General features: G+C 40.3%; 1 protein-coding gene across 4 annotated transcripts in view; it reads left to right on the forward strand.

Moving 5' to 3' along the window:
* Positions 1 to 6,626: 6,626 nt before the first annotated feature.
* LOC147448920 (heterogeneous nuclear ribonucleoprotein Q-like) overlaps positions 6,627 to 13,319 on the forward strand; it is a 69,144-nt gene continuing 62,451 nt past the window's right edge. The window contains exons 1-5 of one of the 4 annotated variants that reach the window (XM_086521335.1): positions 6,627 to 6,760; positions 6,846 to 6,915; positions 7,315 to 7,952; positions 8,041 to 8,163; positions 8,245 to 8,385. In XM_086521335.1, the coding sequence (XP_086377461.1) occupies positions 7,356 to 7,952; positions 8,041 to 8,163; positions 8,245 to 8,385 (861 nt within the window). In that variant the 5' untranslated portion in view covers positions 6,627 to 6,760; positions 6,846 to 6,915; positions 7,315 to 7,355. The other 3 variants (XM_086521336.1, XM_086521334.1, XM_086521337.1) reach the window with 3 other exon arrangements.

Raw genomic sequence — 13,319 nt, forward strand, 5'->3', positions numbered from 1 at the left:
CTATACCTTGAAGCAACACTCCGGGAAATTTAAAAAGTGAGGTAATGGCCCATATGTGATCAATGACATATCACCTAGTGGTGTCATGCAACTTGTGACATTAGAGGGAGAGGAGATGCCTAGTTGGATCAATGGTTGTATATTAAAGAAATACTATCTACCTCTCACCGAGGACATGTTGGATAAGATTCATGAAGCAAAGGAAGTGGGAAAAAGCCATTAAAGACCAAGCGAGAGAGGAAGCAAAGTTGCGGATTCTGAGGCACAAAGAATGACCAAACAATGCTTAAATTTGGCAACTAGAAACACCATCTCCTTCTATGAAAACAGTCAATATTGAGCAGAGTTGACTTGGAGGTATGGATATATGTATCAATGTTCAACTTGTTGATGGCACAACAAAAAGAGCACTTTGTGGATATTGGAGTGCGCGTTAATGAAATGCGGTATTCTACATAGCTCAAACTATCAAAGTCCATAATAGCACCAACAAAAATTGAGCTATGGGCAGCTAATAGACGAAAAATGCTCAGTTTGAGACAAGCCAACATCTCAATCAACATCGATGGAAATCATTGCTCGCATCAATTCCACATCATGGCAGATACGGATCTGAACGAAGAAATTATCTTGGGAGTTTCATGGATGTGCACTTACAAAGCAGTTCTATATTTGCATGGTGACACTCTGAAGTCTTACCTTAAGAGCACATCATTTGTCACATCCTTCGCACAAACAGATCACATTTAGAATGTACAGTCCGAGCCAGACGAGCCAAAGCCAACCAACAAGCCACAACAATCTCTAACCATTCATGGGTGATAGGTCAAACAAGTTTGGGTCAAGAAATCCATATTGGAAACCAAGCCAAAGAAAATATGGCTACCCAAAACATTACTTTCAAATCCGACTTTCATATCAGCTACTCCAAGCTTTCAAGGAGCCCAAGACCCTCAAAACAAGCCAAAATGATGGATCAGATTCAAACAACACCCAAATGCTTTATCAAGCTCACCCAAGTACAAATGGATTCCCAAATTCACATCGAAAAATCCAACAAATGTACACCAACCAACATGGCAATGGAGAACCAAACAATCAAACCAACAACCTCTTCACAGTCTCTAACACCAATCTTCAAGTGGGTACGCAAAAAAATCCCAAACCAAATCAACAACATGCGAATAGTACTCACTAAACCAAACAATCAAACCAACAACCTCTTCATAGTCTCTAACACCAATCTTCAAGTGGGTACCCAAAAAAATCCCAAACCAAATCAACAACATGCGAATAGTACTCACTAAACCAACCATCAAAGAATGGGCAATTCGTCTTCAAAGACTTTTGTTTGGAAAATGCAGTTTAGATAAAACCTTGCCAACAGAAACCACTTAACAATTTGTTCAGTACCCGCATCTTGCATAGCATAGTGTTTCCCATTGCATCTCTTCCATACGTGCTATAGGGCCACATTCCATGGCCTTGCATAGACAGGTTGTTCATGCCCATGCGCATTGCACAAACCTTCATCAGGGACGACTCAAAATGAGAAGGAGAGAGTAACAGTAGTTGGAGTAACATATTGCAAGATTCTAAGTTGCAAGATGATGAAAGATCATGTGTATAGTGTATAAAGCATGTTTTATTGCTTAAATTTTTACTTTTTTATCAAATTTTAATAGAATTTGACTCTTATCAGGCATAATAATGAGCCATATTGACAAATTTTGATAGTTGAGATGCCTAGAGTGAGAGAGTGTACATAAGAGTGTGAGGAATAATTTTGGCTAAATTTTTGGCCAAGTAATAATAATTTTAAGTAATTTTATTTATTTTTAACCTAAAATGATAAAAAAATTAGTAAACAAAGCCAAGAAAGTTGGATTCAAGTTCTGAAAGCAAACATCAAATCTATAAAGTAAGAGCTTTGAGCATGTTAAATATAGAAGGATTTGACACATGTCAAAATTCAGGCTAACTTACAACGTACTAGAATTGCAAAATCGAGCGATTTACGATCAAGTGTCCAAATGATGAGCTGTTGAGCCGCATGTGGTATGTCATGAGAAATGTGACTAAGCAAGGTAAGTATGCACATTGCATTTGGGATAAGCCGGGCACATATAGTCCAGTTGGGCAAGTTAGACCTCATTTGCATTCAGTCAGTTCAAAGAGAGAGAGAGAGAGAGAGAGAGAGAGAGAGAGAGAGAGAGAGAGAGAGAGAGAGAGAGAGAGAGAGAGAGAGAGTTAAAGAGCCTTTTGTGACCCAGAGCACTCCACTATGATCTTGCCTACTGCAGTCGCACCGAGCACCCACACTTCACTAGATTGGACACATATGATCCTCTTCAGATCTAGCACACGTATGGACTGTCAAAAACACCAAAAAGTACACAAAAAACAGAATCAATCAAATCAAAGGCGAGATTTGGGAAAACTATCAGACAAAGTTCAAGTTCAAAAATAAGTTCATGGGAATGCTCCCCTCACCTAATAGAATGTGGCCATGTAAGCACAATTGCCAGATGGGGTGGAACATGGATCGCGATCCATGTCATCCCACCTCAAAAATCGAAGATGAGTAGTGCAAAATGTTCCCCGTGAAAGTGTCAGTACACTGTTGTGATTACACTTGAAAAATGTTATTGAGCATGGATCGCGATCCATGTCCCTCAACATGCCAAAACAAAGAAATTTTTATCCATATAGATACCCTGCAAGTTTGGAGTGAATTGGACCTTGGAACCACCAAAAACCAAGGGAAATTGGAAAATTACTTCCCAAATGCTCATTTTGACTCATAATGGGAAAATTTGACCAAAACTCAGAAAAAAGTGGATAGCTAGCTTAGGAAACATGTCCAGAAGCTTCCCCTAAAGTTTTGTAAAAAATGGATTCTGAGTTTGAGCCTTATAAGCAGGCCATTGGCCGAAAGAAGCCTTAGGTATAAAACCCAATTATGTAAGTTTGAATTATCATTATCAAAGTTTTTGGAGTTTGAAGCCTACGATTTAGAGCGGCTACCCTCTTGCGCATTGTAATCCAGTGATTCGCGATGACCTCTCTGTGAGCTAAATCTGCTATTTTGAGCGCGTTAATGGTTTTTTTTTTAACGTTTTGACCATAGGAGAGTGTTCCTAGAACATAGGCGACCATTCTGGACTGTCCTATTGCAGTTTCTAAGACCTTGATCATGATGGATTGTGATTTTTCTACCTTGTCAAATTTGTTAGGATAGTGCCCCTAGGTGTCTTAGACCTCCTCCTAAAGTTTCATTGCATTTGGACTTTGTTTGAGTGCCAAAATGGTGTGATAATCGAGAGCGGTGATACATGACATAGGCAGATTGCATGAATAGAGAGTGATAGATTTTATAGTGCTGGAGATGGCTTCATTCCATAGGTTCACTTCTTGAGGTTGACACCCTCAAAGAGTCTCTGTGCCCAATCCGAGTCGATTCCCTGCTGGATATTGACATTATGTTAGTGCCAAACAACTATACTACAGATGTTCGATCATTGCGACAACCCGCTAACAGCATCTTTGCTTCTAGAACTGCACATTCAAGATTTAAGATTCCTCTAGAATTGAATTATGAGTCAACATGCAACATAAAATTGAATAGCCAGCTTGTCGAATTAATGAGAAGAGCAATTTTGATTATATGGGATGAAGCACCCATGACCCATTGCCATGCTTTTGAGCAGTAAATAGAATACTCAGAGATGTTTTACAAACAAATAGCATGTTTGGTGGAGAGGTAGTTTTGCTTGGAGGTGACTTTAGGCAAATTTACCAATTGTACGTAAAGGTAGCTGAGCAGATATTGTGAATTAGGCATTGTGTCATTCGTACATTTAGAGACACACGACAATATTAACATTCACTCAGAATATGCAAGTGCAAAATTGTATGACAGATGCAATTGAGAAACAATTTTCACATTGGGTTCTTGGTATTGGTAATGGGAATATACATGATGGGGGAATTGTCGACAATGTCACTTTGCTTGTGAGTATGTTAATTCAAAGAAACCATTTGTAAGATCTTATTGAGAGCATCTGTGGAGATATATAGAGAGGCAAGGATCGTGCACGTTTCCACAAAGATAGGAGTTCTTGCACCTTGCAACAAGGATGTTGTTGTGGTCAATGATTAAGATCTATGCAAGATGTGTGGACATTACAGGGAGTATTTGATTGCGAACTCACTATGTGGATCAGAAGAGAGCAATGCTTTGTATATAGTTGAATTTTTTAATAGCTTAGATTTAGGTGGAGGCTATCAACCACATGTATCGTGTTTGAAGAAACTCTCATGCTATTGCACAACTTGGATCAAATAAGGGGACTTTGTAATGGCACGAGGATAATATGCAAGCAGTTTCATCGGAGAGTCATAGAAGCAGAGATAATCACAGGTTCTAACTTTGGAGATCGAGTATTTCTTCCAAGGATAGATTTCATTGCTAGAAATTCTCAAGGACTACCTTTTTAAACAAGGCGCATATAGTTTCCTATAAGGATGGTATCTAAAATGACCATAAATAAAGCACAAGGACATACATTGGGCCTCTTGGGAATTATATTTGGTAGCACCCATTTTTTCAATTGGTCAGTTATATGTGGAAATGTCATGTATACGAGCCTCAGTTTCTGTAAAGGTTGTGGTCAAGGATGATAATGAAGCAAAGTTGACTCAAACTCCAAGCATTGTATTCAAAGAAGTACTGCAGGATGCAAATGCAGGGGGTAAGCATGCATTCTCAGATGGAATATTGAAATTGTATATACAAGACATCCTCTCTTACATCATTTCTCCTCAAAATGATATAAGGCTATCTCTAGGCTTTAAAAAATCTCAAAGTGGAACTGCAATGTTTTGTTGCATTGACTTAAAGCAATTGCAATCTAAGTCATTGGGTTACCCATGCCTTAGAGGTAAAAAAATGTCTCTATTGGATTTTTATATATGATAGATTGCAGATGGGTAGAGGTATTAATACATGGTTGCACGTGATGTCTTAATTAATTGTTTACTGGGAATGAAGCTAAGCTACAATTACTCTCGAACAGATAATAGCTACTTTTCTTTGCATTTGACTTCAACACAATGTTTTTTGGATCAACATCCATCAGAGGCAAGGTAATTTTATGTAGGCTGGGTGACATGATTCTCTCTCTTCCTTTTTTCTTCAAAACTACTTTTTTTGTTAAATGAGATTGGTGTTTAATAAATAAGCGTGTTTTTATGATAATATGGAGTTGTAATGTTATTCCCAAGAATAGTGGTCCTAGCACTTTTGACTCCCTTGCACATCAAAATGAAACAATGGGAATTTGAAGGCTTATGATGTGTTAAGAAGTCTATGGTAAGTTTATTGGATAACTGTATGTCACTTTATCATTTTTTGAAGAATATAAGTTTGCTTTTTAAAGAGTTGAATATCTTATTTTATTTGTCTTTGTTTAATTACTACTATACAGTGACATGGATGCACATGCAACCAGCAACATTTATCTATGATAATTAACTATTTTGTTTATGATAATCAACTATTTTACAAATTAAGTCACACAATTGTGTTATAGATCCACGTTTTTGGAGAGGGTCTTACATGCTGATGATGTTGTCACATCATTGAAGAATTTGAAGTTGTTCGGTACGACAAAACGAGACTTATTAAAAATGGTTCATATTTTTTGTTATGTAGTTTACGATTTAACTTTGAGTATGTTAAACAAAAACCATTACTATCAACATTATATTTTGCTGAGTGTTTACCATTATATTGATGGATTGCAGGGATATTATAACATTAAAGTTAATATTGATAATGAAAATGGCCATGCCTATTTGATTATTTAGGAGGTGGGGACCAACTCCTACTTAATACACCTTATTCATATGGTGACAGTTGTCCGGATGGAGAATAACGATGTATGTGTTGGGTCACCCTCTTCGATGCCTTGAGTGAAGCGTGCGTTACATTGGACCTTGGATAGTGTAAACACAAGTGATGCTTCCAGGACCCTATGTTATTGATGGTGATGGTCATTTATGTAGCTTGACATACATTGACTGTTGGAATTTATGTAGCTTGACACACATCTTAGAATGTACTCCTCTCTCCCTCTCTCTCTCTACAGACAAACTCCTTGCTTGATGTAATTATGGTATAATTAAGTAAATTATGTTATAGTGCAAGATGTTATAGAGTACATAAATTACTTGAAGTTGACTTCATCAAGTTCTATTTTTTGCAAGTGAATCTTGGTATACTCTGGATTTGCCATGTCCATGAGAGAGAGAGAGAGAGAGATTGTGGGGTGGCTCAAATCTAACTCTCCCTCATACACACCACCACTGTAAACAATAGCACAAAGTTTTTATTACTTTGATCTTGTATAGTCTCTCTCTCTCTCTCTCTCTCTCTCTCTCTCTCTCTACGGAGGCCACTCAAAGAGAAGAGAGAGAAAGAAGTGGGCTGGTGAGGGATGAGAGCAAAGAAGAGATAGAGAGAATGTGATGTGCGTTGTGAGGAGATATATAAACAGACACACACATATATATATATATACGTACACGAACACATTTATATGAAGAGCGAACGAGACTTGTCGAAGGAGGGTCGCGTGAGCTCATACTAAAAAGAGTGAATCATCGTGTGGAAACGCTCTTAGTTGTGCAAAGGGTGTCTTTATAGACGTGATCAGAGTTCACTCTTCTCGTCACAAGCCAGCAGCAGCATTAGCAGGTAAATCTCTCGTGCCAATTCCTCGATTGTTTAGCACTCGCCATTCCATCACCATCTTCCCGCCTGTTCATCGGCTGTCATACAGAAGATTTTCTTGCTTTCTCGTCTCTTCCAAGCTGCGCTTTCGTCGATCCCTAATTGCAGTTCTCTTCCAGGTAAGCTACCAAAGTGGATGCGGCACATAAATGAATTATTAATTTAGAGAGAGAGAGAGAGAGAGAGAGAGAGAGAGAGAGAGGGATTTTATATAAATTCGACATGGGATGCATGCAGACAGTCTCACAAACTGCAGACTTGTCTTAAAACGTGTATGATGCTGCTAGAAGGATGTGCTCTGTTTTTGTGCGCCAGGGAAGAACATAGCTCCATGCTATGTGCACACATGGCCTTCAGGGAATTGCCTAATTGGCTTGAAATAGTCTCAGCAGTTGTAAAGGAGGATTGCAGTAACAAGTTGTCAATGGGAGCATCCAGTTTCTTTCATCGATTCAATGTCTGATTGGAAGTTTGTATTGACATGATAGTACTCTTGTTTTTTGCTGTGATATTTGCAGTTAAACAGGGTACACAGGTTATTGCTGTAGGATTCTAAAGTATGTCAGACCCTGGATCATCACCCGAGATCGAAGAAGTAGAGGAGGTGGAGGAAGAGGAAGAGGTGGAAGATGAGTATGAGGGCAATGAGGAAGAACATTTCAATGTAGGAGAAGAACCTGAAGATGTCATTGATGAGGATGTGGAAGGTGAAGGGGATGTGGAAGAGGATGAGAAGCTTGAAGGTCTGGATTTGGACATGGCAGATGAAGATGGTGATGGATACCAAGATCAGGATGAGATTGATGGTATGGGATACCAAAATGAGCTTCACGAGCATGACACTGCTGCTGCTCAATCACATGAAGATGTAAATGCAAGGGTGCCATCAGAATCAGCAGTCGCGGAAGTATGCAATGGAGACGAAGGTGATATGAGAGAGAAGGTTATTGCTATGGATGCAGTTGCCGCTAGAAAAGAAGAGGGAGGGGCATCTCCCCTGGAGACCCCTCAGATGGAGAGAAAGCTAGATGAGAGCAAGGATGATCCCCTTTCTCGCCCTGAACATGGCTCGGAGGTGTTTGTGGGAAATATCAGCAAGGATACGATGGAAGAGGATTTAAGGGAACTTTGCACACCTTGTGGAGATATATTTGAAGTATCTTTTCTTGACTTTTCTTTTTACTTACTTGGTTGCGTTGTGCAACTTGTATCCAAATACCAATCAGGCACATCTGACTGGTCAGGTGCGTGTGATGAGGGACAAAGACAGGGGGGACAGTGTCAATAAAGGTTTTGCGTTTGTGACCTTCACAAACAAAGAATATGCCCAAAGAGCCATTGAAACATTAAATGACTGTGAGCTGAAGGTAAAGTGCTGAATGAGAAGTTTAAATCTCAATAAGTGCCAAGAGAAAAAATAGACCTTTATGTTTGGTTCATTGATGCAGGGTAGGAAGCTTCGATTTTCTTCCTCACAGCTCAAAAATAAGTTGTTTATAGGGAACATTCCTAAAAGTTGGGACAAGGAAGAGCTTGAGAAGACATTGTCTGAGAAGGGGCCAGGAATTCAAAACATTGAGCTACTCAAGGTACATTCTGCCACAGCTTGATATTAATTGGGTGTGAGAGTCTTACTATGCCTATGCAATGCTCTGAGCATCAGAATTTTGAAGAATTAAATTCTGTTTGTTTTCTTTTTTGGCTGTCCCAGTTTTATTTGATTTCCTAAGATGACCCATTTCAGTTAACCCAGCAAGAGTAATTGAGTATGTTGAAATTGTAACTCATCTGCGAGGTGCATAAATTGATTGTGTATGTCAAGTCTATTTCTCATGTGCTCTAATCGGACACCCATGTGTTCTGAGACACTGAAGTGATAAAGTGTCCTGTTTTCCTTCCAACTTTTTGGATTTGATTTGTGAAGCTAGAAACTAATTCTTGAAGTGTTCCTCATTAAGGAGTTAGCTTATGAATCTTATCTCTAAATGAGCACTATACTAAGAGATTGATCACAAGTTTGGAGTTGAAATTTTCCCCAAAAATTTAAGCTGATCTTTAAAAAAATTCATAAAAGGATTATAACTTTTTGAATAAAACTAAATCCTTGGTAATAGATAATTGCTATGAAAAAATGAAAACTGACCTTAAAAGCCTAGTTTTGATGCTACTTACATAAAAAAATGTAATCTTGAAAATATTGACAAGGGGGCAAATTCAAAGCATGTATTAAAGAATAGATGCAAGCTTAGTACAAAGCTGTGATCCAAAGTGAATCTATGGGTTAACACCAAGAATGCACATAATTTTTGGATATCCAATCTTATATAAATTTCATAAATCAAGTTGACTTTCATTTTGCTATGCTTAATCTATCAAGAATATGTACTTGTCACAAAAAACCATGTAAATGAAATTGTAGATGCTCTTTCTCTCTGTGTTAGTGGAGTAATTGGCTATGCTTTATTGAAATAGACAAGAAGCTTCAAAGTTAATTCATTATTGTAGTTTATCTCTCTGAGGTGAAAGATAAATTTTTTAATGAGTGGAGTTTTGAGACACAAAAATATATCCTACTTATAACTTGGGTAGCGTACATGTCTATATAACATGAAGACTCTTTAAATTATATAAATAAAATATTTCACTTCGTATGTAATTTGTTATTTCCCGCTTACAGGAGAGGAAATCTAGCCTAGACGCCGTCAAGATGGACATCTAGTGTTTGGGCAGACGTAGTGTGAACTCGGGCAGTGTGGCCGGCCATTACTATAAAAGGGAGGCCAAGGCCTCATTTGCAGTTATCGACCCCCACTGACAGAGTGCCAGTGGTTAGCTCGTGAGGTTAGGAGTGGGGGAGGTCACCTCGAGGAGGTGAGGCAGGGTGGTATGGGACGCTTGGTCTTACAAGTGCACGCCTTTGTCCTCGGAAGCTTACCTAGCAAGGGGAGCTGCTGGATGGTGGTTGTGGTCGGGTGGTTCGTCGACTCCTGTCTGTAGGCGGTCTGTGTAGCCGGGAGATCCACTCCGCATGTTCGTTTCATGGTATCAGAGCCGGGTCCGAGTCAGATAACCCCAATTATGAGTAATTTTAATGATTAATTGCTGAAATTGGTTTTTTTTCCTTCCCACGAGCATGTTTACAGGTGAAAATTAGCGCCCTTTTGCTGATTTTTGATAAAAAAAACAGCAATTTGATTCATGGAAGCGCCGACAATTACGAGCTTCTTGCTAATTTTTTTTTTCCGATGAAAATCAGTAAAGTCTTCATTAATTTGCTGATTTAAGAGTAAAATCAGCACATAGTACATTATTTTATCATTCTCTATTATGTTCTTCTCCGTGCGAAGCGCGCGCGCAGAGAGAGAGAGAGAGAGAGAGAGAGAGAGAGAGAGAGAGAGAGAGAGAGAGAGAGAGAGAGAGAGAGAGAGAGAGAGAGAGAGAGAGAGAGTTACCTCTCTTTGTGTGCTTGTCTGAATATGCAGAGAACAATAAAAGAGAGAGAGAGAGAGCTCGCTCTGGCTTCCAACGTGGGTTTGTTTTTTTTCCCGCGTGGCGCTCAACTGGCAGCCCGTCATGTGTTCGGCACGTGCGAGCACAAGCAATCTAAGTTGATGCGCGTGCGCCCTCTCCTTGATCCCACGCGGCACCTGTACGGATAGCCAGCGTTGATTTTTACGCTACCCCTCTCTATTCGTTAAATTTTATTGAGTGGCCTTAGTTTAAAACTTGGCCAAGTGAGTTTTTAAGTGTGGCATGGTCACTTTTATTTTTTTAAAAAGCTAAGTATGAAACCTGCAGGCTATTAAAAATCACTCAGAGAGACTTGAAAGTTTGCAGAGAATTCAGTTTTTGGCTGTGCTGCTTCTCTTTCACCGCTCCTTTCTCACTTGCTCGCGCTACGTGCTCCCTCCCGTCATCACCTGCTCATCCCCATACGCACATGTCGACGCGTAGAGCTCCTCAATCCAACTTTTCGCGAACGAAAAGTGCACAAAGACATGTCCTCATGTGAAATTTTTAGTTTTTCACGCATTTTGCCATGGATTCCTCCAACTTGGATGCGTAGTGTGATGAGCGCCAGGTAACATTCAGATTTCGTTCATGCATGCTCCTATACACATGGATTATAGGCGCCTTCCAAAGCTTCGACTAGTGTGTTACCGCTTTGGAAAATGCGAACGTTCAGACAAACATTCGCTTGATCTCTGTCGAAGGGACCATGTAGGGATTTAACGCTCTCCTTATTGCTCTGGAAAATACACCTCAGTCGATGACTGCGCGTATTTCCGAGGGCGAAACCCATCTCCAGCAATTGCGAACGTAGGTTGCTGCTTTTTGGGCGTTCACAGGGTGGTCCAACTGACATGATTCCGTACAAAACCACAAATTTCCCAGGAGAAGAGAAGGAATGTACGGAATTGGTTGTAACTAAATGGCTTCACCAGTGGACCACGTACTTTGACCTCCATGGAGAGCATGATGAACGGAGGATTCAGACAATTCCTCTTTATGTGCGCAGCAAGGCGCTTACTTGGTGGCGCGACATGACAGAGAAGCCTACGATGTGGGCTAACTTCTGTGCCAAAATGGATCCTTTGAAAGCTTATATCAAATTGCGGAGTCTTTCGATGAAAGCTCTTTCTTTTGATAAGTACACTACGGCTTTCAAAGAAGCGCTCACCTTCTGCAAGGTGGATTCCATGCACGTTGTGCACATGTACTTGCTGGGATTACATGAAGATTACCGTTGGGCCTTAATCAAGGACAAAGCCCCGACTGACGTCGAGGATGTAGTGGCAAAGGCTGGGACGTCCCATTTGATAAATGGAGCGAACTATGAGAAGAAAAGAACTTTAGACCACCAATCCGATGATGGCGCTTCGAGGAAGCGACCTCGATGCCAACAAAAGTCTAAATTACCGTCGAGACCCTCTTAGGAGAAGAAAGTATAAAATGCTTTAGTTGGTGATGTAGTGAAGAAGGGGGCTTGCTTTGGATGCGGCCAGACAAGTCACCAAATCAAAGACTATCCCAAAAAGAAGAAACCGCAGGGCGGTCCTTCGGTTCAAATTCACGAGATCTCAGGTAACTCTGATGTTGTTCAAGTTGAAATCCACCACTTTGCGCACAGTTCATACACTAATTCTACTTTTAGCACCAAAGTGTTTGATAAGCACGATCTTCTCCGTTTCCTCGGGAAGATCAATGGTCATGACGTGACCATACTCCTTGATAATGGAAGCTCACACAATTTTGTGGATGCAAAATTGGTGCAGAAACTGGGCCTACGGACGTGGAACAGTGACTGAGTATCGTGTGAAGATGACTCGTGGCGAGGATACGGATGTATGGAATCAGATGGTTCCAGATTTGTCGCTCAAGCTAGCTGATTACAAAGAGAACCTGGATTTCCACATCATGCGCCTGGATAGAGCAGATGTTATTTTAAGAATTGGTTTTATGATAAACAAGACTCATTGTATATAGACCATGTACATCACTCTTGTTTTTGTTAAAAAGGACATGCCTCATGTATCTGTGTCGCTTTGTAATCAGATTTTTGTAAATAATGGTTTTGCAACACCAATTGTTACTGCTTTGGAAATGTATAAAGATACGAGAGGAGTAGAGCATGGCATTGAGCTGGTGGCGGGTAGTCAACCCTTCTCAAACATCCCTATCGGTTTAGTAAAATCGAGAAGGACGAGATTCAGCGGCAGCTGAAAGATGTTCTCGACAGAGGTTTTGTTCGGCCAAGTAAATCCCTGTTGGGAGCGCCTGTGTTGCTTTCTCGAAAGGATAACACTATGCGCTTTTGCGTGGATTACAAGGGCTTGAATAAGTTCAGTGTCAAGAATAAGTATCCGCTCCCTCGTATAGACAATCTAATAGATCGGCTCCATGGAGCGTTGTATCTTACGAAGATAGATCTGCGATTAGGCTATCATCAGATACGGATTAAACTGGAAGATGTTCCTAAGACGGGTTTCCATACGCGTTGTAACAAACTTGGACACTCAAAGTCAAGATTCTACCTCGACACGGCCCGACGGAGTTCCACGCCTAGAGATATTTGCCCGAAAGACTGGCATCCCTTTCGGTATTTCTTTTTGTATTAATTTGCAACTCAAAGTACAAGGGAGTGGGAGGGTCTCACTCAGACTCTGCGTCCAGATGCTCTGAGAAGTGAGAGCCCAAACCACACTTAGAATGGTTTACAAGGGATGCCAAAAGCAGAGCCCCAAAAGTTGTCCCAAAAGCTGCCCGTTAAAAGCATTCCCAAATAGAGCAACTTCTAAAACATAAAGCAATTCAAATTAAGCCCTCTCTCTCTTACTAATTACGTGGAAATTAAAGCAAGCCAGCTTTTTGCGTAGAAGGAATTGCCGTACAGCTGCTTGCAAAACGCGAAGGTTGCCGTACAGTCATTTCGGAAATCTGTAGCAATCACATCAGCATTTCAGGTTTTGTCCGGGGTTGCCTTGTTGCATCATCTCCTGCTGCCCATTCTAGGGGTCATGCC

This window comes from Adiantum capillus-veneris, chromosome 10, assembly GCF_014529385.1.
Source record: "Adiantum capillus-veneris isolate H3 chromosome 10, ASM1452938v2, whole genome shotgun sequence".
Taxonomy (NCBI): Eukaryota; Viridiplantae; Streptophyta; class Polypodiopsida; order Polypodiales; family Pteridaceae; genus Adiantum; species Adiantum capillus-veneris.